Source organism: Salmo salar, chromosome ssa20, assembly GCF_905237065.1.
Source record: "Salmo salar chromosome ssa20, Ssal_v3.1, whole genome shotgun sequence".
Lineage (NCBI taxonomy): Eukaryota > Metazoa > Chordata > Actinopteri > Salmoniformes > Salmonidae > Salmo > Salmo salar.
The window spans coordinates 61698923-61726078 of NC_059461.1; the positions used below are offsets into that span (position 1 = coordinate 61698923).

Here is a 27156-nt window from a genome sequence, read left to right on the forward strand (position 1 = left end):
TCTCCTCTCTTCTCCTTCTACCTCCTCTCGTCTCTTCTCCTCTCCTCCTTCAGTCCTCCAGACAACAAGGAGAGAGGGAGGGGAAGGCTTCCTGGTTCAAACCAGATAAGAATGTACTTTGTTAATGATTTTGGTTTTTGGTGAAAGGGAGTGAGATACCTCGTCAAAACATGCTTCAAGCGAAGATGCAGTGTTAATAAAACAAACAGGGCTAGGTTACTGTACCTTCTACATCCAAGGCCTTTACTATCACCGCGTCATAAAACCATAATAAACACACAGCAGAAATACCAGGACATCATACTAGTCACATTGATCCTAATGGTGGCTTCACAATGACATCAAAAAAATTAAAATAGCACTAAATCCAATTGGGATTCTCACAAGATCAGTACAACGGCAATAACCCCTAGAGAACAAAACTGTACGTGCCAGCTTTCATCTCAACATGATTGGATTAAACCCTAACATCATAACAGAATGAAGAAAGGCCAAACGTAAAAAGAGACCATCTTTAAAGCAGATCAATCTAATCTAATACACAGATCAGGCCAATCCCAATGCAGGGTTATGATTATGTCATCACTAGGACTATCTCCAGCTTGGATACTGTGAAAAGTCACAGTAGATTATCATGTAGGTCATTATGTGGTTTAACGTGGTTCTGTGTGTTTGAAGAGGAAAACAAAGGCTGGGGTGTACGCTAGGCCACAGTCATAATGTTACAATCATTATCAATAAAATACAGTTGACACAGGTCACGGGTCTTGCATTTACGTGTGTGTGTGTGTGTGTGTGTGTGTGTGTGTGTGTGTGTGTGTGTGTGTGTGTGTGTACAGACATCCTTCTGTACTGAACAAGGTGAAGACACCTGTACACAGTCTCATTCCACATATATACATATATCAAGACAGACAGATAGAATAGTATATAGTAGCATGGTTCCTACCCGATCCTATATCAATGACCGTCCCCTGTCCCCTCCGTTCAGCCACCAGCCGAGAGGAACCAGGCATGCTGACCGGCTCAGAACGCACGGGCTGGATCCTACACACACACAAATGTACAGTTACTTATGTATGTGTTTATTTAACTGCTGTTATGCTACATTTAATAATATATCATAGAATAATTGCGATAAAATCTTATTTTTGCAAGACAAGACCTGTTCAAAATAGCAGAAGTCACATACAACTATGGCAGCATGATTGTCCACCTACCTGAGACTGTGTAGGTCCAGGTCATCAGTGTGGAAGTCTAACAGAGGCTGTTGAATGTCGCTGGGGCCCTGGGACTGCAGCACGGAGGAAGAGGAGGAGATGACCGTAGTCTGACCAGATGGGTGAATGGTCTTAAACTGGAACTGAGGACCCATCCACAGCCGACGGTGAGGCCCTGTGTGGGTGACTATCTCCACCTGGTAGGGGCCAGACAATAACGTTAGCATTAGCATGCTAGCAACATAAAACCACTGGAATAGTGTAGTTTACCTTTGTCTTATTTCACTTAAGTTAAACTAAAATACTGCTACTGTGTTTGTGTACAAACTGCTGAAAACCAGTTTCCTATTTGGGATAAATAAAATAACTACTACAGCGTCACTGTCCACATCCGTTCTAGATGTAAACCGGTCAGATTAAAGCCTGTTGTCCACATCCGTTCTAGATGTAAACCGGTCAGACTAAAGCCTGTTGTCCACATCCGTTCTAGATGTAAACCGGTCAGATTAAAGCCTGTTGTCCACATCCGTTCTAGATGTAAACCGGTCAGACTAAAGCCTGTTGTCCACATCCGTTCTAGATGTAAACCGGTCAGACTAAAGCCTGTTGTCCACATCCGTTCTAGATGTAAACTGGTCAGATTAAAGCCTGTTGTCCACATCCGTTCTAGATGTAAATTGGTCAGACTAAAGACTGTTGTCCACATCCGTTCTAGATGTAAACCGGTCAGACTAAAGCCTGTTGTCCACATCCGTTCTAGATGTAAACCTGTCAGACTAAAGCCTGTTGTCCACATCCGTCCTAGATGTAAACCGGTCAGACTAAAGCCTGTTGTCCACATCCGTTCTAGATGTAAACCGGTCAGACTAAAGCCTGTTGTCCACATCCGTTCTAGATGTAAACCGGTCAGACTAAAGCCTGTTGTCCACAGAGCCAAGACGCTGTAGTCACAATGAGCTGGCGGGTGTGTGCGTTAGGGGAAGAGGAAATGAGGGAGACAGATTTCCGTGGCAACGGGAATAGAGGACGAGCGTCAGAGCCACATTAGCGTCATCATTTCTGAGAAATGCCACCGTGGCCGTTAAGGCTCAGGAACAGCTGTCCGCAGTGTCTTCCCCCTGAGAGATGGCATGGTGGGCCTTAACATGACAGAGTGGCAGACTCCAGAGATGTTTGTCAGTAATGTTACACTAGATGGATGCGGGAGATGAGTAGAGGACACAACAATTGTAACTAGCTTTCACCTTCTCTTTTTACTCCCAATTTCTTATTCCCTCTCCCCCTCTGACTCTCCCCCACTCCTCCTCTTCCCCATTCCCTCTCGCCCTCTGCCCTCTCCCCCTATTCCCTCTCCCTCATTCTCTCTCCCTTCTGCCCCATTCCCTCTCACCCTCTCCTCTCCCCCATACCCCCACCCCCTCTCCCTCATTCCCTCTCTCATGTCTATTTGGCAGTGAAAGAGCCAAGACAGGGGTGACAGCTTAGGGTCTCGTAATACGTCCGTGGTGTGTGTGTGACACGTGGCCTGGCACAGCTGTGTAAATTAGGCCACAGAGAGGGGGAGGGAGGAGGATTTCAGTGTGTGTGTACTCGCCAGTTAACACCATCAGTGTCGCCCAGCCCCAGAGATAAACAGATGCTATGGTTCTCATCAGTGTCGGGGCGCAGGGCCAGATGCTGCCCTCTCCCCTCCTCTGCCCTCCTGTCTATCTGTCTGTCATGCCCAGCTCTCCTTGTCTCTGCCCTCCTGTCTATCTGTCTGTCATGCCCAGCTCTCCTTGTCTCTGCCCTCCTGTCTATCTGTCTGTCATGCCCAGCTCTCCTTGTCTCTGCCCTCCTGTCTATCTGTCTGTCATGTCCAGCTCCCCTTGTCTCTGCCCTCCTGTCTATCTGTCTGTCATGTCCAGCTCTCCTTGTCTCTGCCCTCCTGTCTATCTGTCTGTCATGCCCAGCTCTCCTTGTCTCTGCCCTCCTGTCTATCTGTCTGTCATGCCCAGCTCTCCTTGTCTCTGCCCTCCTGTCTATCTGTCTGTCATGCCCAGCTCTCCTTGTCTCTGCCCTCCTGTCTATCTGTCTGTCATGTCCAGCTCTCCTTGTCTCTGCCCTCCTGTCTATCTGTCTGTCATGTCCAGCTCTCCTTGTCTCTGCCCTCCTGTCTATCTGTCTGTCATGTCCAGCTCCCCTTGTCTCTGCCCTCCTGTCTATCTGTCTGTCATGTCCAGCTCTCCTTGTCTCTGCCCTCCTGTCGGTCTGTCACACCCTGTCCTGACACATACTGTGCCTGACAATACGAGTTATCACAGAGTTGTGTAGAGCTCACAGAACCACCAAAGGACTGTTGATATAACAGCTCAGGGACATCTGATATGAAGTCATTGTATAGCACAGGAGGTGGAGGAGGGAGAGAATTATAGTCCAGTCTCCAGAGGCTTGGTAGCTACTGCATTAACCCAATAGAATGTGTCAAGACCGTCAGAGCCAGACCTGATGACTTGATGGAGGGGAATTGAAACCAGGAGGATAAGGGGGAATCTGTGGGGTTGATTCAGGCATTGTTGGCATCTGATGGACCTGAGAGCCACTTACACTATTACGCACAAACGGTGTCCCAAATGGCCCCCTATTCCCTAAATAGTGCACTACTTCTGACCAGACCTCTATGGGCCCTGGTCAAAAGTAATGCACTATAAAGGGAATATGGGGCCATTTGGGACACAAGTAATGTCTCCTAAGTCGCACTACATACAGCGCCCAGACGGACGGCACACACCAAAGGTCTCAATGTGGAGTTGCATTAGAAACCTGCAGACCCATCTGATTCTGAACACTGCTGATAATCTAATGAAGGGATCTGATTTAATGACATTCACAAGACAGCGCTGCTCTAACTCAATCTAGCCATTATCATCATACTATACATGTTTCACTATTTATCCTCCAGACTATTGTACAGAACACAACTGACAGCATGACCTTAGAGGGCTTGTCTCTAGAATGGATCAAGACCAGTGTTCTGTCTTCCAGTGCCATTTCAGATTTGAATTTGAAAGGCGACGAGGTAAGTGTGTTGGGATAAACTGGAGGACAAGTGAGATGCCATGTTGAGGAGCCTCATCCAATGATTTACAGGAGCTATTAAGTGTCAGAATTAATGTCGTTGAAAATACACCGCGCTGTTTCCTGAGGATAGCGCTGCCACAGCCTCCAAGTCTTGTGATAACTTTGTTGAGTGCAATAAGTCAGAACCTTGGTTTAACAAGTTTGTCTGACAGACAACACCATAACACCGTGTCCCCCATAACGCCGTGTCCCCCATCACTGCTTGGCAGTTTGAAGCTGTACCTTACCAAAACAGCACAACTCCCCCTAGTGGCCTGGCTGCCAACTTCCATTTACAAAGACTTCACCTGGCTAATAATAGCACAGAGCAAGCGTAAATCCAGCCAAGCGTCAGTAGTTTTGGTGCAGGAGATGGTAGATAGACGGTAGTTGGCTTGGCTCCCGGCAACACTATCAGTAGCTACTAACCACAAGGAAACCACAGACTAAGTGGGATACATTTACCCCAATCCATTATATATGGCCAGAAATGATTGATGGCGGAAATGTGATGGTTACCTGCAGAGATCAGGCTTCAGACATGAGGAAGTGAAGGGTTAACCAAGCCGAAGAGAGTGGGGTCATATCACCATACAACTTATCTCTCTGTAACGCTACATATCCCAACCACATATCCCTCCAAACCACATCTCACGGCAGTACTCAGTGCCAAAAAGGCCACTATTTGGTATTAGATTAAAATGTAATCTTATTTCAATAGTGGCATCATGCACTGCTGGACAAAGACAAGGAGTCCAACAGTCAAGAGCCACTTAGTCCAAAATCCACCTATTAGCTCCTGGGTCGTTTCAACAATTGAGTGCCCTTTCAGTAGTGTAACTTGGCGAAAAGAAAACACATTTTATTTAAACAAAATTGTAATATTCTGTCATGAAGACCAACTTGTGCCTATTAAGTGCCAAATAAAGTAACAGGGTTGACCGTAACAAGGTTGAAGATTTGATCTTAAATCAGCCATAAATCCCTTGGTGACAGGGGGAATGGAAGCTTTTCTAGCCTGTCTATATGTGGGTAACAGGTTGAACATGTTCGACACACTCAGATTTCCACCAAAAAACAACAGAAAATTGCCCAAAATAGTAAAACCAGCTCACCTGCTTTTACACTATGATTTGACTATTATTAGCTGTTCAATGTTTCTTTTGAAAAAAATATTAAAAAAGGAATATTTGCACCATATTAAAAACGAGAGTTCAGTTCACATATCGTTTTATACCTTAAAATGAATCACTAATCACATTAAATAAATAATAATCTTAAGAAATTACTTTGTCAAAGCAACAAAATAACTAGGGCTTTACAACGGTTGGGGTTTAAGTGGGTTAAAATCTTCCTAGAAGTCTCAGGATGTGAAAATGCTGAATTTTAACACTTTAGTAATTCTTCATTTTCCAAGTGGTCTACAATATGTTAAAGGCCACTTCATTTAATTTAGTATGACAGGCTTTTAAAATTGAATATTTGTGCACAATTTCCACTTAAAATATCAAAGGGACGTAAAAGGCTCCCCCTACCAGCTATTGCTAAGGAGAAGTCCTTTAGGAGAGAAAAGAAAGAGTATGCTGGGCAATAGGCTCTTGAAGGGGTGACTGTCCCTCTCTAGCCACCATAGGACATGTGAAGTGCAGATGATGCAAATGCTTTGATATTTCTATATATTGGAAGGATTCCTCAATCCATTCCTGGTGGACTAATAAACCTGCTCTACCAGTAACTAAGCATCAGCCCTTTAGATTACCTGAATCAGGCGTGTTAGTGCTGGTGTGTTTCATGATGTTGACTCAATTATCACTCAAAAAGGTGCCAGCTGGGCAGTGTTAGTCTCACCTGTGAGAGCCACTCCTCATCCTCCTGTCCACTGTGGTCCGACGTCAGGCTGTCGTAAGACTCGTGGCGTGTGATAGGGCCAGGGCTTCCAGGAGGCACCACTGTGGACACAGAGGGAGATAGTGTTTGTTAGAGCGGGTGAGCGAGCGAGAGAGGGAGCGGGTGAGAGAGAGAGGGCGAGACAGACAGACAGACAGACAGACAGACAGACAGACAGACAGACAGACAGACAGACAGACAGACAGACAGACAGACAGACAGACAGACAGACAGACAGACAGACAGACAGACAGACAGACAGAGAGCGTGAGTTTTTCCTGTTGTCTAGTGTCTCTGACACTCAGTTAAGTCGAGAGAGGGGGGAGGAAAGAGAGCAAAAGGGCATTTGGGCATATGTGTGCCTGAGTGTGTGAAGGAGCATGTGTAAGTGTGAGTGAGAGAGAACATGTGTGTGTGTGTGTACGTGCTTGTGTGTGTGTGAGTGAGCGTGCGTGCGTGTGTGTGAGGCCCGTCAGCGGCACAGAGAAAGAGGCATCTAGACAGATGGCGTAGTTGGAGGCTTGAATAAGCAGGCGTGGAGAATGAAGCTTAAAGTGTAAAATCAGTCTTTGCTCCTGCCACCTCAGGGCCTAGCGCCCCCCACCCCGTGTCAGTCTGTGGTGAATTTGTTTAATGTGGGAATGACTAATAAAGTTGTCAAGTTCTCATCTGGAGTGCACAAGGCGCTGCTGTCTCTTTTGCCCCCTCTCTCGCCTTTTCTCTCCCTCGCTCTCTCGCTTTTTCTCTGTCTCTCTCGTGCGTAGAGCAGGTGTTGGGAGGCTTCTTAAGGAGGTGTGCTTGTCGGTTTGACACCACACACAGCAGTGCTGTAACAAATACCTCGACTGACACTCTTCCACTGTGGAGAGGCTGCCCTGGTGTTCCTAAAAGCTTGTAACACACTGCTCTCCCCTGCTCTGGAGAGACGGGTGTGGTGAAGGTGTGTGTGGTTCCTAGCCAGATGCTTTGATACCTTAGGTTGCTCTCTAATGGCAGAAGAACAAAGTCTGCTTGTGTTACTTATTAAACAAAATCATTACTACCCTTCCTTCCTGTAGGAGCCTGTCCTGCTCCCACCCACTCTACTCTTGCTCTATGACCCCTTGGGGGCAATAGCTGTTCCCTAATTAATTATTGATGCTTTGGAGCCGTTGCTGGCTGGCTGGATCGGGTTACGGCGACAGGGGCGGGGGGTTCCATTGGCCTCAGAGAGCCGGACAGGCTCCTGAGTGGGGAGGCAGTGGTCATCCCCAAGGGTCACGCACAGTCAGACCTCTGTGTGTGTGTGTACGTGTGTGTGCAAAAGCATGGTAGCAATTGAAAGGGAAGAGTTTGGTAATTATGGGAACATATATTATACCAACGTTGAGGACAACAGTTCACCTGACACAAGAATCTAAACATTATACTGTTGACTTGATAACAAAATACTCTGGATACCTTGAGTAACATAAGAATATTCCTTGTAAATGTGGGGTAGGTGCAACATAAGAGGAACAAATCACAGGGGTTTGAGAGAGACGACTAACTGGTGTCTCCAAGTTGCCAACCACCTCTCCAAAGAGTGCACAGTTCCTTAATAATTCCATTGCACTTTTATGACTCAAAGAAGAGTCTTCAACTATAAGGTGCTTTTTTTAAGCTCTCCTAGTTGTGCCGTTGACTTACTAGAACAAAAACCCTGCATCCCCACCATTACTGTGTCACAATTACTGTTGTTCCTTATGCAAACCCAAAAGAGCACATTATAAATAGAAATCTGGGTCAGGTGGGCATCATTTGAAAGCTTGTTCTGTTGCCAACATGACTAGCTATGTTATAAAATAGGATGTTACAGTGTCAGGCTTTCACAAGGCAATTCAGATGGTAATTTTGGTGAGGATTGAAAGGAGTCATTCAGATGTGTGTTCAGCTGCAAATTCTCTTCACAATAAACAAACACAGGATCATTCTGTTCAGAACAACTCAGGGTGTGACGACATGTCATCTTGTAACTGTACATTAAACACAGTGATCATAAACGTTGACACTGTATATGACATGAGTTTAATGATATGCAAAAGAGTGCCCAAATCTCCCTATAATCATCGGGGGGGGGGAAATGGGGTTAGCAAACAGAGCTCTACTCTACCATCAATAGGAAAGTGCCATAACATGTACGAAAATGTTTCAGTCTAGTGACAACATAATGTGAAAACAGTGTACTAATTAATCATCACAAGGCAGCATATTTGCTTTAGTGATGGTTGATAGCAAAGATTACCATCTGAAATGACTATTATAACCATTCCTATCAAGTAGAAAAATTGCTAATTGGTGGTGTTTACCAGGCAAATCTGATTGGTGTTGTTCTTTGAAAAATCCCCTGTTCTGGTAAAACACACTAAAAAACAAAAGTGATTTTAAACCTTTCCTAAACGATCTTAAAGAGCCTGTGTCTCTGTGGCTCTGAGAGGATGTGGTCTAGTTCTGCTGACCAGAGGAGAGACTCAGTGAGTGGTCTGGTCAAGGCCAGTAACAGTAGGTAGTGCAGGGGTGCGTCCAATATAGCACCCTAGTACCTATATAGTTCACTGGTCAAAAGTAGTGCACTATATCCGGAATAGTGTGAAATTTCAGACAGAGTGAGTTGTCTGGCGGATGCCAGTAGCAGTAACAGCAGGTATAGTGAGCAGACCCAGAACAAAGCAAGGCCAGGTATTGATCCGGGCTGACTGCTGACCTCAGGGCAGGGGCTGATCTCTGGGGAGAAATACGACTAATGATCTGATCTGTTCAGTGGTGGTCAGCCGCATTGTCTAGTTGTCTGGCCTGTCCCTTCCGTTCTACCTCTAACCTCTCTCTCTGTCTCTCACGTGCTCATTTGGGCAGCTCCTTTTGACAATTAGGCAGGCCAGTTGGGATAATGTCACGATCTGACAAGGCTTGCTTGTCCATGGCTGATCCTTTCCCACTGTCTCTTTACCAAACTGCCCAGCGGTGAAGATCAGCTCCTGCCGGCCTTGGAAGTCTCTCACTCAGCCAATTAGCGGTTATTGACGAGGCCGTGGCACTTCGTCATGGTGGAAGGCCCAGGAGACAGCCCGTCGCCAGTTACTACATTATGAAAGGAAGCTAGGGGCTAGACTTTATATTCGTATTGTTATCTTTTAATATTTATTGTTGTTGCATTGTCTAGAAGGAACTTGCAAGTAAGCATTTCGTTGGATGGTGTATACCATGTGTATCCTGTATATACCACGAATAAAACTTGAAACTAGGGGGAGGCCAGGGCCTAAAAGCACCAGCGCAGCCACCACTGAGGTGCCTAGCCTACTCAGAGAGCTCAGAGGAGCCAGCCAGAAGAGCAGGGAGGTAAATTATTCACGCCATGTTTGCCTCGGCGAAGTCTTGCGGCCGGGGAAGAGGTGTCTGAACACACACGACAGACAGCTATGTAAATACAGCCCCCTCGCTTCAAAATACGTCAAGACCAGAGGGGGGAAAATATGCCCTGAATTTCAGGAATGAATGCTGCAAATAAGGATGGAAAAAAGCCTCACATTCATCAATCGTGTGGTGGTGTTATTCTAAGGGATCCAACCGCAGGATTAAATCTACTCTGACACCTCAGGGCAACACAAATTGGCCCTATTCATTCATTCATTCATTTAAGGCCTTTTAGAATGAAAAGGGTCTCTGTTTCTCCTAACTGGCTGATTGAGCCATCCACACCACAGTGAGGATTCCCTGAGCCATCAAAGCTGGACTGAGACAGCATTTATGAGGCCAGCTCTTCTTCCTTATCGCCTCTTCATATCTCTCTGTCTCTGTGTCCCTGTCTGTGTGTGTGTGTGTGTGTGTGTGTGTGTGTGTGTTTCGTGTGCGTGTCTGTGTGTGTGTGTGTGTGTGTGTGTGTGTGTGTGTGTGTGTGTGTGTGTGTGTGTTCGTGTGCGTGTCTGTGTGTGTGTGTGTGTGTCTGTCTGTGAGTGTCTGTGTGTGTGTGTGTCTGTGTGTGTGTGTGTGTGTGCACTTCTCTCTCGGTCTCTTATCATCCCCAGCAGTGTGGTGGGGCTGCTGTTTACCCGGCTGTGGCCCAGAGCAGTGCCAGTGGGCTGGGCAGATGGACAGGTGGAGATAGTGACCATGAAGTGGCGCCACCGCTGCTTTTATCACCAGCCTGCGAGGCTCCTCTCCGGCTAGGCTGGCATGAGCTCCATCCCTCCCTCCACAGCAACATGCATTTTTAATCACACCGGTCATCCAATATAGAGAGAGCAGCTGCTGTCAATCACACAACATGTAAACCCTCTAACCCCATGCTCTAGAAGGTTGTGGAACCCAGCTAAGTCCCTGAATACACAGACTCATTTGCAGATCTAAAAGGAGCCCGTGATTAATCATACCCCTCTCTGTCTTTATCTTTGCGACTTTTCTTTCATCAATCTCCATTTCTCTCCCTCCATCTTTGTCTCGGTCTCCTTCGCTTTCTTCCTAACCCTTTCTCTTTTCCTCCCGTCACTATGTCCTTCTGGTTGTTGATGTTTGGGGTAGTATCTACTATGTAAACTAGACCCTGATAGTGTAGTTTGTATCGGAGCAGGGAGGAGAGTAGCAGCTTCTCCCTTCATAAGCCCTGATCTTTATACACCACTGGAGAAGGCCCACAGAGCCAACAATGTGTGTGTGTGTGTGTGTGTGTGTGTGTGTGTGTGTGTGTGTGTGTGTGTGTGTGTGTGTGTGTGTGTGTGTGTGGCTGTGTGTGGCTGTAGTGTAGCATAGCATAATGCATCCCGGGGTCAGATCGCCCGCCCTGGATCACTGCCTCTCTGCCCAGTCAATCTCTGGCGGGCTGAGTGGAGGCACCGTGTTGTGAAACAGAACTTTCAGTCGATGCTCGGGTGCAAAGTGGAGGAGTGAAAGGTGGCACTCCGTGAGCCGTAGCAGCATGCAGGAAACGCCCGGGGGCAGAGCAGAACGGAGCGATGGGTAGAAGAAGTACAAGACGACAAATGATGTGCATATTGTATTGACCTGGGTGTGTGAGTGCATCAGGGTTGGTGCTGCTCGGCTGGCAGGAGGAAGGGGGGCGAGGGAGGGACAGACGAGGTGGGGCAGGCGGAGATATTTTGGCCATCACTAATTGGAGCTAAATGTGAGAGAGCACTGAGACTAAATCATTATGCCTTCTCGTAGGACAGAGTCACACTAAACCCAGCGCCGATGCCCGCTGCCCGACCCGTCACACCAACTTGACTTCATCGCTCTGACACTAGAAAGGACTATTGGAACTAATTTGAGAAAATATCCTACCCGCTCAGCCCTGAGCACTGGGAGAACATCTACCTCCCAAATGGCACACCATTCCTTATAGTGCACTACTGTTGACCATAGGGCCCTGGTCAAAAGTAATGCACTAAGTAGGGAATAGGGTGCCATTTGGGAAGCAACCAATTTAGCGTAGAATAGAGCAGACAGAAGAACAGGCACACGGGAGGAGAAGGGGATTTGCCCCAACGGCACTTCAGGAGCTAATTACTGATTTATGTTTATGATTATGCAGCTAATGCAACAACGCACACTATAACTGAGGATAAATGAAATGTGTGGCCATCCGTGTGCACTCTGCCCCCCAGAGTTGTCGTCCTCTTCCTTCTGCCATCGCCAGCCTCCACACACTTCACATGTCAACCTAAAGTGCTTGGTGCTCTTTGTACTTGTTATTGAGTTAGAAGGAGTTTGGAGGCTGGCTAATTGGCTTCATTTGAATGAGTTGAGTGGAGTTGGTTGAGCTGTTAGCATTGTCTACCTCCTCTGAACAAGTCAACATGACAAAGAGACATACAGTGACAAAGGCTTGATTCAAAGTGCCGTACAGACGGAACAGAACGGATGAAAAGCTGACAGTTCGTGTGATAAGGGATCTGAGACCAGAACACTACTCAGATGGAGTGATGGAAAGATGTCGGATCTCCACTGAGGGTTTTAAGAGGGAACAGTAATGGAGGAGGACTGAAAGGGTCCTACTCCTCAGCATGTCACCAATAAGAGGGTGAAGACTGTCTCCCATAGAGAACAAACAGTAGGAATTAGTAGGCTACAGCTCTGGCACAGGTCTAATGGAGCTTGGTACACACACACACATACAAAGAGTACTTATATACACATACAGAGAAGAGTACACACACAGTGTATAATACTTACATCCAGCCAGGAGGTATTGGTAATATTGCACCAGGTCAGAGGCCAGCACCAGAGGGTGGTTGGAGAGAAAGGGAGGCTGCAGCTCATTCCACAGTGGAGTCCTGTAACAACCAAACAACATAGGAGAGAAACACACAACTCAATTACAAAGAAGAACATCTCAGGATGTGTCCCAAATGGCACACTCTTCCCAATGTAGTGCACTACTTTTACCCATTTAGAACCCTTTTGGTGATCCACCATTATAAAATAGAGCTCTGGTCAAACAAAGGCTGCAGATTGAGGGCCAGATGTATAGAGCAGTGCCCCTGCTGGGTGTAAATAGACTGTGGTCCCTGGAGCCTGGCAGTACAGAGGCAGATATAACATATGAAGGTGTGTATACTATAGTAGTTACATACAGTACTGTAGTGTACAACATGAACATCACATGTGTTTTGTCCTACATAGCTGTAGTCTGATCACAGAGAACTGGGCCACAGCAGCAGAACTTTATATCTGGTTCCAGCTGCTCATTTGACATGGATGAATGGAATTCTGCAGCACAATATGTTTTCACTGTATCCAATATTCTTTTATAACTAGGTTATACATACAATATGTTAGAAAATATATGACTCCTGTAATAAAAAGCAGTTTACTATGATAATGTCACACACACTACTGTATAACTGTACAATATATTACTGTATGTATATCTTCATAACATGAACCAGAGTTTAACAGAGCGGGGAAAACTGTGTGTGCGTGCGCATCTGTATGTGTTTCAATGGAGGCTCCTCAGAAGAGGAAGGGGAGGACCATCCTACTCAGTGAATTTCATAAAGAGATACATTTTAAAACAGAAAAAGTTATCCTTTTTAGATAAAACTATACTAAAACATATTCACGTCACCAAATAATTGGTTAAAACACACTGTTTTGCAATGAAGGTCTACAGTAGCCTAAACTCTGTAGTGTAGCACCATGGTGTAGCCGGAGGACAGCTAGCTTCCATCCTCTTCTGGGTACACTGACTTCAATACAAAACCTAGGAGGCTCACCTCCTTCCATAGACTTACACAGGCTAGGTTGTAGCAACCTCATGAAGGGTATAGGAAAATTAGAGTATCATGTAGCAGCCTAAACCTATTGATGTTACATTGAACTGGATGAATGGAATATGAATGGCAGTCATTCAATATGATGTAATAGAAATAAGGCCATGCTCATTAAAAAATTGTCCTCCCTAATCTTAAACTGCACTGACCACCACTGATGTGTGTGTGTGTGTGTGTGTGTGTGTGTGTGTGTGTGTGTGTGTGTGTGTGCCCGTGGACATGTGTTAGGAAGGGTCAGTTACCTGGCCAGGCTCCAGCAGGCCCGTGGACATGTGTTAGGAAGGGTCAGTTACCTGGCCAGGCTCCAGTAGGCCCGTGGACATGTGTTAGGAGGGTCAGTTACCTGGCCAGGCTCCAGCAGGCCCGTGGACATGTGTTAGGAAGGGTCAGTTACCTGGCCAGGCTCCAGTAGGCCCGTAGACATATGTTAGGAAGGGTCAGTTACCTGGCCAGGCTCCAGCAGGCCCGTGGACATGTGTTGAGCTCCAGGGGTGTGTCATCGCTGATCTTCTGGGCCGTGCTGATTGGCCGAGGCTCCAGGACGTGCTCCACCAGGGTGCCATAGCAACTGAGGATGTAGAGGGATTCCACCACTGCCCGGCTGGACTGGTCTGAGTAACAGGAGGTCAACAGGTCAACGTTACGGAGTAAGAGGAGCACGTTGTTGTGACTTAGCTAAGTGTTTTGTCTACTACGCCCAGCATCTCACTGAGTGGGTTCCTACTTCCCTGACCTTAATGTTGCATCTACACAGGGGGCTAAGAGGGGTTAACACCCAGAGCAAAGTTTCCAGGCAATTGGTATTTACGATTCTCCAACAAATTTTGAACTTTTAAATGACCAAATGAAAACAAAATGAAAGTGTTTTAGTGTGATGGTGATTTTGGGGGTAACAGCTAGGATACTAATGCACTAGTGGGATCTAATGATGAGCATAATGCTACTAAGCCTTTACAACCCCTCACCTTTCTCTCTCTTCATGTTGGGGTTGGTCATGTACCAGGAGCGTGAGGCAGCAAAGACAGCAGCCACACAGAACTCTCCTCCACTGGACTTACTGGGGGAGATCTGAGGGGGAGGCTTGGCTTTGCTGCAGGGGGGGAGAAAAAGAGAGAGAGAGAGGTTGAGTGGGTAGGAGAGAGAGAGAGAGAGGTTGAGTGGGTAGGAGAGAGAGAGAGAGAGGTTGAGTGGGTAGGAAAGAGAGAGAGAGGTTGAGTGGGTAGGAGAGAGAGAGAGAGAGAGAGGTTGAGTGGGTAGGAGAGAGAGAGAGAGAGGTTGAGTGGGTAGAGAGAGAGAGAGAGAGAGAGAGAGAGAGAGAGAGAGAGAGAGAGAGGTTGAGTGGGTAGGAGAAGGAGAGAGAGAGGTTGAGTGGGTAGGAGAGAGAGAGAGGTTGAGTGGGTAGGAGAGAGAGAGAGAGAGGTTGAGTGGGTAGGAGAGAGAGAGATGTTGAGTGGGTAGGAGAGAGAAAGAGGTTGAGTGGGTAGGAGAGAGAGAGAGAGGTTGAGTGGGTAGGAGAGAGAGAGAGAGGTTGAGTGGGTAGGAGAGAGAGAGAGAGAGAGGTTGAGTGGGTAGGAGAGAGAGAGAGAGAGAGGTTGAGTGGGTAGGAGAGAGAGAGAGAGAGAGGTTGAGTGGGTAGGAGAGAGAGAGAAAGGTTGAGTGGGTAGGAGAGAGAGAGAGAGGTTGAGTGGGTAGGAGAGAGAGAGAGAGAGGTTGAGTGGGTAGGAGAAGGAGAGAGAGAGAGGTTGAGTGGGTAGGAGAGAGAGAGAGAGGTTGAGTGGGTAGGAGAGAGAGAGAGAGGTTGAGTGGGTAGGAGAGAGAGAGAGAGGTTGAGTGGGTAGGAGAGAGAGAGAGGTTGAGTGGGTATGAGAGAGAGATAGGTTGAGTGGGTAGGAGAAAGAGAGAGGTTGAGTGGGTAGGAGAGAGAGAGATAGGTTGAGTGGGTAGGAGAGAGAGAGAGGTTGAGTGGGTAGGAGAAGGAGAGAGAGAGAGGTTGAGTGGGTAGGAGAGAGAGAGAGAGGGGTTGAGTGGGTAGGAGAGAGAGAGAGAGGTTGAGTGGGTAGGAGAGAGAGAGAGAGAGAGAGAGAGGGGTTGAGTGGGTAGGAGAGAGAGAGAGAGAGGTTGAGTGGGTAGGAGAGAGAGAGAGGTTGAGTGGGTAGGAGAGAGAGAGAGAGAGGTTGAGTGTGTAGGAGAAGGAGAGAGAGAGAGGTTGAGTGGGTAGGAGAGAGAGAGAGGTTGAGTGTGTAGGAGAAGGAGAGAGAGAGAGGTTGAGTGGGTAGGAGAGAGAGAGAGAGAGAGAGGGGTTGAGTGGGTAGGAGAGAGAAAGAGAGGTTGAGTGGGTAGGAGAGAGAGAGAGGTTGAGTGGGTAGGAGCAGGAGAGATTGAGTGGGTAGGAGAGAGAGAGAGAGAGGTTGAGTGGGTAGGAGAGAGAGAGAGAGGTTGAGTGGGTAGGAGAGAGAGAGAGGTTGAGTGGGTATGAGAGAGAGATAGGTTGAGTGGGTAGGAGCAGGAGAGATTGAGTGGGTAGGAGAGAGAGAGAGAGAGGTTGAGTGGGTAGGAGAGAGAGAGAGAGGTTGAGTGGGTAGGAGAGAGAGAGAGGTTGAGTGGGTATGAGAGAGAGATAGGTTGAGTGGGTAGAAGAAAGAGAGAGGTTGAGTGGGTAGGAGAGAGAGAGATAGGTTGAGTGGGTAGGAGAGAGAGAGAGAGAGGTTGAGTGGGTAGGAGAGAGAGAGAGAGAGAGGTTGAGTGGGTAGGAGAGAGAGAGAGAGAGAGAGAGGTTGAGTGGGTAGGAGAGAGAGAGAGAGAGGTTGAGTGGGTAGGAGAGAGAGAGAGAGGTTGAGTGGGTAGGAGAGAGAGAGAGGTTGAGTGGGTAGGAGAGAGAGAGAGAGGTTGAGTGGGTAGGAGAGAGAGAGAGGTTTAGTGGGTAGGAGAGAGAGGGAGAGAGAGGTTGAGTGGGTAGGAGAGAGAGAGAGGTTGAGTGGGTAGGAGAAGGAGAGAGAGAGAGGTTGAGTGGGTAGGAGAAGGAGAGAGAGAGAGGTTGAGTGGGTAGAAGAGAGAGAGAGAGGTTGAGTGGGTAGGAGAGAGAGAGAGGTTGAGTGGGTAGGAGAGAGAGAGAGGTTGAGTGGGTAGTAGAGAGAGAGAGAGGTTGAGTGGGTAGGAGAGAGGTTGAGTGGGTAGGAGAGAGGTTGAGTGGGTAGGAGAGAGAGGTTGAGTGGGTAGGAGAGAGAGGTTGAGTGGGTAGGAGAGAGAGAGAGAGGTTGAGTGAGTAGGAGAGAGAGAGAGAGGTTGAGTGGGTAGGAGAGAGAGAGAGAGGTTGAGTGGGTAGGAGAGAGAGAGAGAGAGAGAGAGAGAGAGAGGTTTAGTGGGTAGGAGAGAGAGAGAGAGAGGTTGAGTGGGTAGGAGAGAGAGAGAGAGAGGTTGAGTGGGTAGGAGAGAGAGAGAGAGGTTGAGTGGGTAGGAGAGAGAGAGAGAGAGGTTGAGTGGGTAGGAGAGAGAGAGAGAGAGAGGTTGAGTGGGTAGGAGAGAGAGAGAGGTTGAGTGGGTAAGAGAGAGAGAGGTTGAGTGGGTAGGAGAGAGAGAGAAGTTGAGTGGGTAGGGGAGAGAGAGAGAGAGAGAGAGAGGTTGAGTGGGTAGGAGAGAGAGAGAGAACACAGACACAGGGTACTCCTCTTAGAGAAGATAAAGGCTGGTGGTTTGAGTTGTTAGATGAACTAAAACTGTAGTTAAAGAAAGAATGAGGAGAGAGAATTGTTGCCAAATGTTGTAGAGAGAATGATGCCCAATCTGGTTTGAGATATTAAAGTTCAAACACTGCCACATCTGTGAACAAAAAACAAGCCAAGCTTTTAACACAATTACACTTCAGGCAATTTAGCAAAATAAAGAGATGAGGGCGACTTAAAATTAAGTACATTGGTAGCAAATGTATTTTTTTTATTCATATTTGCTCTGAATTGTCTCCAATTTCACTGTGCTTGTGTCTGAACAAATTATTTATGTATTGGTCTCTACTATTCAGCAAATTAAAAACAGGCAGAAAAATGTCTCCAACATCATTAGACATAATACAGGATATTTCCTCCCTCATTCAATACAGGGCTCCTGCAGCCTGAATGGGATAGCGTGTGTGAGAGTGTGTATTCCCATGCCAGTAGATCAGGACTGCAGCTCTGTAGAGGATGTCCATGGTATTTTAAAGCCTGTGTTGCATGTGCTGCTAGTTGATTACATCCTTCCTTTTGTCATGAAGCACGCCATGTACACTCAAACCATTACAGGCTGGCCTGACCATGGACTGTACAGAGGACTGGGTGTGTGTGTGTGTATATGTGTGTCCACACACTAATACACACGTGCCACGCACACACCCAAACACACACACATGAATAGAAAAAGGTTTCAGCAAATACTTGAAGATGCCATAATGGTTATCACTTGCTTGAACATGTGCCTCGAATGCTGCTAGTCTTCCAGCTGCTTCCCCTAGTCTCACTTTGAGTTAGCCGTTTGAGAGAATTTATTGGGAGTTATTGGATTATTCAGACATGTCAGGACCGTTTGGATGAAAGAGAACACAGGGAAGGTTCAGTATGGTGATAGGGCTGCATATGCTATTGATCAGAGAAGAGTAGCGGAGCGGCCTGGTATTATTGTCCAGCCCTATAACCAAGGTGGACAGTAAAACCCCCGGAGGAAGGAATGGAGGCTGAAGGGCCTGACACAGTCTGACACTAACAGTCTGACACACTAACACAGTCTGACACTAACACAGTCTGACACACTAACACAGTCTGACACGCTAACACAGTCTGACACGCTAACACAGTCTGACACTAACACAGTCTGACACTAACACAGTCTGACACTAACACAGTCTGACACTAACAGTCTGACACGCTAACACAGTCTGACACGCTAACACAGTCTGACACTAACAGTCTGACACGCTAACACAGTCTGACACTAACACAGTCTGACACGCTAACACAGTCTGACACGCTAACACAGTCTGACACGCTAACACAGTCTGACACTAACACAGTCTGACACTAACACAGTCTGACACTAACAGTCTGACACGCTAACACAGTCTGACACGCTAACACAGTCTGACACGCTAACACAGTCTGACACTAACACAGTCTGACACGCTAACACAGTCGACACGCTAACACAGTCTGACACTAACACAGTCTGACACGCTAACACAGTCTGACACGCTAACACAGTCTGACACGCTAACACAGTCTGACACGCTAACACAGTCTGACACGCTAACACAGTCTGACACGCTATCACAGTCTGACACGCTAACAAAGTCTGACACGCTAACACAGTCTGACACTAACAGTCTGACACGCTAACACAGTCTGACACTAACACAGTCTGACACGCTAACACAGTCGACACGCTAACACAGTCTGACACGCTAACACAGTCTGACACGCTAACAAAGTCTGACACGCTAACACAGTCTGACACGCTATCACAGTCTGACACGCTAACACAGTCTGACACACTAACACAGTCTGACACGCTAACACAGTCTGACACGCTAACACAGTCGACACGCTAACACAGTCTGACACTAACCCGTCTGACACGCTAACACAGTCTGACACGCTAACACAGTCTGACATGCTAACACAGTCTGACACGCTAACACAGTCTGACACGCTAACACAGTCTGACACACTAACACAGTCTGACACACTAACACAGTCTGACACTAACACAGTCTGACACTAACACAGTCTGACACACTAACACAGCCCCACAGGAGAGGTTCACCTCTGATCTAACGATGAAGACCTCACGAACACATACACAAACTCACGCCAGCTCGCTTGAACACGCACTACCAACTGTACACACACACACACACACACACACACACACACACACAGTCCAACATTTTGGAACACGAAAATTCTATATAATTAAATTATGTAATATTCAACAATTCACTTCAAAATAACCAGAAAATATAATTTTCTATACTACAGTGAGGGAAAAAAAAGTATTTGATCCCCTGCTGATTTTGTACGTTTGCCCACTGACAAAGAAATGATCAGTCTATAATTTTAATGGTAGGTTTATTTGAACAGTGAGACAGAATAACAACAAAAAAATCCAGAAAAACGCATGTCAAAAATGTTATAAATTGATTTGCATTTTAATGAGGGAAATAAGTATTTGACCCCTCTGCAAAACATGACTTAGTACTTGGTGGCAAAACCCTTGTTGGCAATCACAGATGTCAGACGTTTCTTGTAGTTGGCCACCAGGTTTGCACACATCTCAGGAAGGATTTTGTCCCACTACTTTCGCAGATCTTCTCGAAGTCATTAAGGTTTCGAGGCTAACGTTTGGCAACTCGAACCTTCAGCTCCCTCCACAGATTTTCTATGGGATTAAGGTCTGGAGACTGGCTAGGCCACTCCAGGACCTTAATGTGCTTCTTCTTGAGCCACTCCTTTGTTGCCTTGGCCGTGTGTTTTGGGTCATTGTCACGCTGGAATACCCATCCACGACCCATTTTCAATGCACTGGCTGAGGGAAGGAGGTTCTCACCCAAGATTTGACGGTACATGGCCCCGTCCATCGTCCCTTTGATGCGGTGAAGTTGTCCTGTCCCCTTAGCAGAAAAACACCCCCAAAGCATAATGTTTCCACCTCCATGTTTGACGGTGGGGATGGTGTTCTTGGGGTCATAGGCAGCATTCCTCCTCCTCCAAACACGGCGAGTTGAGTTGATGCCAAAGAGCTCCATTTTGGTCTCATCTGACCACAACACTTACACCCAGTTGTCCTCTGAATCATTCAGATGTTCATTGGCAAACTTCAGATGGGCATGTATATGTGCTTTCTTGAGCAGGGGGACCTTGCGGGCGCTGCAGGATTTCAGTCCTTCACGGCGTAGTGTGTTACCAATTGTTTTCTTGGTGACTATGGTCCCAGCTGCCTTGAGATCATTGACAAGATCCTCCCGTGTAGTTCTGGGCTGATTCCTCACCGTTTTCATGATCATTGCAACTCCATGAGGTGAGATCTTGCATGGAGCCCCAGGCCGAGGGATATTGACAGTTCTTTTGTGTTTCTTCCATTTGCGAATAATCGCACCAACTGTTGTCACCTTCTCACCAAGCTGCTTGGCGATGGTCTTGTAGCCCATTCCAGCCTTGTGTAGGTCTACAATCTTGTCCCTGACATCCTTGGAGAGCTCTTTGGTCTTGGCCATGGTGGAGAGTTTGGAATCTGATTGAATGCTTCTGTGGACAGGTGTCGTTTATACAGGTAACAAACTGAGATTAGGAGCACTCCCTTTAATAGTGTGCTCCTAATCTCAGCTCGTTACCTGTATATAAGACACCTGGGAGCCAGAAATATTTCTGATTGAGAGGGGGTCAAATACTTATTTCCCCCATTAAAATGCAAATCAATTTATAACATTTTTGACATGTGTTTTTCTGGATTTTTTTGTTGTTATTCTGTCTCTCACTGTTCAAATAAACCTACCATTAAAATTATAGACTGATCATTTATTTGTCAGTGGGCAAACGTACAAAATCAGCAGGGGATCAAATACTTTTCCCTCACTGTATGTACCCAAAGCTGTTCTGTTGAATCCAGTGTGATGGCATACTGTCCAGTGCTTGAACTCTTCTTGGCCTCTCAGCCTCAGTGACACACTAACAGGTGTTGAATGACCTGTTGCGGGCCTCAACTCTCCCTCCTCCTCTTCCCTTCAAACTGTCAGCAGCTCGTAAATTACTCCCTGGACGTGGGGGAGATGTTGAGGTCTTTGTTTAGCCGACACCGTGTGAAGGATGTTTCTGGGTAGAACGGGGGGTGCTCTAGACAGCGTTACTGGCTGTGTATTTATTAGTGTTGGAGAGAGAGAGTGAGGGGTGAGGCTGGATAACCAAATATCTACAGTAAGCCATGGAAGCAGAGGAGAGATAAGACCATGTCAGGATATTGCCTTGGCTAACTCTACGTCCCTCTTGCCTCCTCGGATCTGTCCATCCGTCCGACTGTCTGTCTGTCAGCGTGTCCAGGAGATACAGAGCTATGAAAACATGCAGAGCCTCTGCCGGACGGCCAGGGGTCAGCCAACACAGCAAACAGCTTCCTTCTCACTCCGCCTTCCCTCAGTCTCGCTCTCCCTTTTCTCTTCCAGTCACTCTCTCTCTACGTTTTCTCTTCCAGTCACTCTCTCTCTACGTTTTCTTATTCAGTCTCTCTCTACATTTTCTCTTCCAGTCACTCTCTCTCTACATTTTCTTATTCAGTCACTCTCTCTCTACATTTTCTCTTCCAGTCACTCTCTCTCTACATTTTCTTATTCAGTCACTCTCTCTCTACATTTTCTCTTCCAGTCACTCTCTCTCTACGTTTTCTTATTCAGTCACTCTCTCCCCGTTTCTCAACCTCTCTAACACAACATCCGCATATCAAAGTATGACTGATATGGTGATGGGAAACTCAACAAATCCTGTTCCGTGCTCTGGATCTCTCTTTAACAGAGTAAATGATATGGGAGCTGGTGAATGGTTAGGGGAGGGAAAGAGGGTTGGGGTATGTGTTAGTCATTATAGAACATGTAATCTCACTTCACTGCTCACTGTGATTTGTGTGTGTGGTGTCTTTGACAGCTAGTGGTGAGAGTGATGGAGTCTGTCGGGCTCTTCTTTAGTGAGGGGTTTCATCTCTCCAACATTCTGCTTCTTCTCTCTCTCTCTCTTACTGGAAAAAAATTGTGGTCAACTGGTTTCAATATCCCCAGGAAACACAAATCCTATTCCAGTGGCTTGAATTTGGTTTTGGGGTGAAATCTCAGGCTGACGCGTTTGCCACACGGCGCTGTGTGTGGTGTGAAGGAAGGTATTTTATCTCCCCGCTTTTCACGGTTGTCTTTGGATGGAGGCCGGCTTGAATAATACATCAAGGAATAACATTGAATAAAAAGGACATGTTTTCATGCATTGAGGGGAAAGACCCAGTGACAAATTAAAAGTGTAAAGGGCTCTTACGGCGCTGTGGCTGAGAAGAGAAGACTGCTGTAAGAATCTATGCTGCAGGGCTGGGTACTAACACACATATGTACGCCTGCAAGTGCACACACACAACAGACTGTGATAAGTTCTCCTTGTGGTGACTCCATACTGATCAGCTACTGCAGATACTCTACATATTCTCTCTTTGAAGAGTACAGGGTTACCACTGTCTCCTAATGGGAGTGGGATCACAGCTTGGTTCTAGTAGAAATTAACGCAAATGGTTATTCATCTCAGTTTCAAATGATTATTTTCCTCTCTGTCTCACTTGAAGTGTTGATGTTTTTACACAGCGACAGACGGGCTGTACTCTGGACCATACGGTACCGAGGAACCGGTCAGGAAAGAGAAAAAAGAAAGAAAGGTGGAACCCAGTATCAATAAATGACAATAAATAAATAAATATACCGAGTGGGACGGGAGAGAGGGGGAGATGGATGGCACTAAACAGAAGCCAAATTCCTTTCCCCCCCTCTCCCCACGAGATGTTATTTTGTGCTATTGGGAAGACTTCATTTTCTCTGCAACTTTAATTCACTGAAAAGACTACTCGTATGTCATTTCCACTTTTCATTTAACAAATGAGGACTTTTGACTGAGCTAATAGCTTTTCCTCAAGGGCGTAATTAAATCTGTGACGTCCACCATCAAAGCCCTTTCGCATTACAGGGCCGTGGCGAACATGAGGCGCCATCGAAGGGTTGGGAGGGGGCTGGTCCCTCGCCATAAACAAATACGATAGAGCCTTACTTCTGTCGGCTCCTCCAGCAACAAAGAGCTGCAGAGACCTGTAGGGTAGAGCAGAACAGTGGATCCATTCAAAATGGCACCATATTCCCAATATACACACTTTTACCAGGGCCCATAGGGTTCTGGTCAAAAGTATGGCACTACATAGGGAATAGGGTGTCATTTGGGACACACCCAGTGTAACTCAGAACGGGGTTGAGAGGAACGGTGGCAAAGCCCAGGCTATATGTTTAATACGTATCAGTGCCTGAGACTGGGTCTGGTCATTAAGACAGAGGAGAGAGAAAGAACCACAGAGATGGGGAGAGGGAGGGAGAGAGAGAGGAGAGAGAGAGAAATAGAGAGCAAGAGAGACACAGAAAGAGAGAGCGAGAGAGAGGGCTTTGGGCAGCCTTGTGGAGGACACATCCCTCAACGTCACATTTATTATTTTACAGCAGCCTTCCAAAACAGAGGTGGCCTTGGGGCAGGGGGCTGGAGCTACAGACAGATGGCTGTAATGATGATGCTATTTGGGAGCCGAGCGGACTGAGTGGGGAAGACTGACTAAAACGCCGTTTCAACATCTCAGCGAAATAATCAGAGGCTGCCTCCCAAATGGAACAATATCAAATGGAACCCTATTCCCTATATAGTGCAATACTTTTGACCAGGGCCCATATTTGAAAATTAAGCATCTCCAATCCAAAATAAAATCTAGAATCGGCTTCCTATCTCGCAACAAAGCCTCCTTCACTCATGCTGCTAAACATACCCTCGTAAAACTGACCATCCTACCGATTCCTGAATTCGGCGATGTCATTTACAAAAAAGCCCCCAACACTACTCAGTAAACTGGATGCAGTCTATCACAGTGCCATCCGTTTTGGCACCAAAGCCCCATATACTAACCACCACTGTGACCTGAATGCTCTCGTTGGCTGGCCCTCGCTTCATATTCGTCACCAAACCCACTGGCTCCAGGTCATCTATAAGTCTTTGCTAGGTAAAGACCCGCCTTATCTCAGCTCACTGGTCACCCTAGCAACACCCACCCGTAGCACGCGCTCCAGCAGGTATATCTCACTGGTCACCCCCAAAGCCAACTCCTCCGTTGGCCGCCTTTCCTTCCAGTTTTCTGCTGCCAATGACTGGAACGAATTGCAAAAATCGCTGAAGCTGGAGACTCATATCTCCCTCACTAACTTTAAGCATCAGCTGTCAGAGCAGCTTACCGATCACTGCACCTGTACATAGCCCATCTGTAAATAGCCCACCCAACTACCTCATCCCCATATTGTTCATTTTTGCTCTTTTGCACCCCAGTATCTCTACTTGCACATCATCATCTGCACATCTATCACTCCAGTGTTAATGCTAAATTGTAATTATTTCGCCACTATGGCCTATTTATTGCCTTACCTCCCTAATCTTACTACATTTGCACACACTGTATATAGATTTTTCTATTGTGATATTGACTGTACGTTTGTTTATTCCATGTGTAACTCTGTGTTGATGTTTTATCGCACTGCTATGCTTTATCTTGGCCAGGTCCCAGTTGTAAATGAGAACTTGATCTCAACTGGCCTACCTGGTTAAATAAAGGTGAAATAAAAATAAAGAGTGCACTATGTGGAGAAAAGGGTGAAATTTGGGATGCACACAGAGAATCAGAAACTTCAACCCCCCTTCCTCGCTCTGTGTCTAATGTTCCTCATCACACTACTGCTGAGAGAAGGATTTATTGTAGGATGGTTGCATCTCCTGTCTGCCTGCCACACCCTAGAACAGTCCTAGATGGAGGTTCCACGTCTATATTTAACAGCTAGTCTAGTGTGAGCTGGTGGTCCGAGGTTACGCGCCACACTCTTCCATCCTAAACTGTTCAAAAAAAGGAGGGATATGGAGATGGGGAACATCAGGGTTCAGAGAAGAGGTTTTTCAGGGGAGAGGAAGACGTACTACTGTACTGGGTGTGTCATTGGGTGTGTCAGAAATGGCACCCTATTCCCTATATATACACTCTTATAATGCACTATATTATAAGGGATAGGGTGCCATTTGGTTGCCAGCCATTATGGGAGAGAAAGAGAGGCCTTGTTACATGTCCAGCTCCTCATCTCACACATCCTCTCCAGCCCGTCCAAAAAAAACACTGTTTAGAAAACACAATTGAAATGATGACGTTAGACCAATGATCTGTTATGCCCTCAGTCCAGGGACCTGCTGCTACAGGAACAATAGTGCTTTAACTAGCTAGCTTGAGTTGGAGCCAAAGGCAGAGCAAAAGGTAGGCAGTTGCTGTTACTGTGTGGGGGGGGGGGTTCATCATGCTAACAAATGCTAATGATGTACCTTTGAAAAGCATACCACTCTCTGAACTCACTAAGAGCCTAGCTGGGCTGGGAGGGAGCTAAGAGAGGAGGGGGAAACAAGCTTCAATTAAAAAGTATGAGTGAGTAACTGTCCACAACAAGAGAGGAAAGCCAAGACTTGGGGAAGGAACCACATGCTATTCATTTCCTGAAGTTAATGGAGGGAGGAATGAGAGAGGAGTGAGAGAGCGAGTCGGAGGAAGAAAAGTTCACTGCATCGCCGTTGAGTCCAGCCACTCAATCATCTGTCCATAAGTGACTGTCATAATGGGGATTCTTTTTAAAAGCTTGTAAGCATCTGATTTCACAAGACAGCGTTGACAGAGAGAGACTGAACTTTCTACCCTCTTGAGTATTAGAGAGCTGCATGGTTAGAAAACTCATTGCTAACTTAGAGAACTGTAATGTTCTCTGTCGTTCACAGTAGATTTAGGCCCAAACTGAGGTCCGTGGACAAAAACGTCATATTAAACATATAGGCCTGTGTGCGGCGGCTGTGTAATTTACATTTTGAGGAAAATTGGCTATGACAATGTTGTATAAAAGTAGGCATCTTTCATCACAACTGAGGTAAATGAGATGAGATGAGACAGAATGATGCATGAATAGTAAAATGTCTGTACGTACAAAATAATGCTAACTGCCCTTTCATGACTATACAATCCACCTCTTATTCCAAAATGTTCAAAGTTCAAGGAAATGATTATAGGCCTATAACAAATCAACAACCATATTTCAAATCAACAACAATGTTATTCTCTAAGTTCACACATAAGCACCACGTTGTTTTCCCAGAAAGGGAGAAAAATCACTGATTACATGACATTCAACAATTACATCGTAATATTGACGTACAAAGAAAAAGTAAGAAACAGACGGATGGCTAAAGCCATATTAGCCACACGTCTGTTCACAACGGACAGGCTTTGTGCAATTTAGGACTGAAGCGCATGCACACCCGATTGTTCAATCATATTGCCACAAAATAACAATAAAAACACAATGGGAAAAACATGAGATCAACCAAGGTGTTATTCTTAATACAACGGTCTGTGGTTTAATGTGAACAGCAAAAGAAGAGGGAATGAGTGTGCGAGAGAAAGATAGAAAAAGAGAGCGAGAGAGATCGGTCACCATCATGAAGAAGTGGTGGGTTCAAATAGACCACAAGGAGCCAGAAAAGAAGGTTCCAGTGATGTTCCAACATACCTCTGGGTTTGTGAGTTAACCACGCCATAAAAAAATATTCAGAAATCAACCATTTTCTTTTCTCAATACGAACCCCTATCCCAATTCCCTATACAGTTTATGTGGGCTTAAATGTTGTTTGGTGTGAATCTTGACGTCAGATTTAGGCATAGACACAAGACAAGCAGCTTGTGAAATCACCCACCCAAAGTGTAAACTGAAATCCACTTAAAGAGCACAAGAGAATCAAAACATTGTCAAAAAAGTAGTGTGAAAAAAAGAGAGGCACGTCCATGGTGTTTTCCTCAGGGATAAT

General features: G+C 46.3%; 1 protein-coding gene across 6 annotated transcripts in view; it reads right to left on the minus strand.

Annotated features, from left to right (window-relative positions):
* The window catches only part of LOC106581027 (BCAS3 microtubule associated cell migration factor), a 338435-nt gene that overhangs the window by 184949 nt on the left and 126330 nt on the right, over positions 1–27156 (minus strand). For all 6 annotated transcript variants that reach the window (XM_045703731.1, XM_045703733.1, XM_045703732.1 and 3 more), the window contains 6 exons: positions 14455–14579; positions 13935–14100; positions 12390–12490; positions 6168–6268; positions 1221–1417; positions 950–1047 (listed from right to left, as the gene is read on the minus strand). In XM_045703731.1, coding sequence (XP_045559687.1) covers positions 950–1047; positions 1221–1417; positions 6168–6268; positions 12390–12490; positions 13935–14100; positions 14455–14579 — 788 coding nt within the window. The remainder of the gene's footprint in view (positions 1–949; positions 1048–1220; positions 1418–6167; positions 6269–12389; positions 12491–13934; positions 14101–14454; positions 14580–27156) is intronic.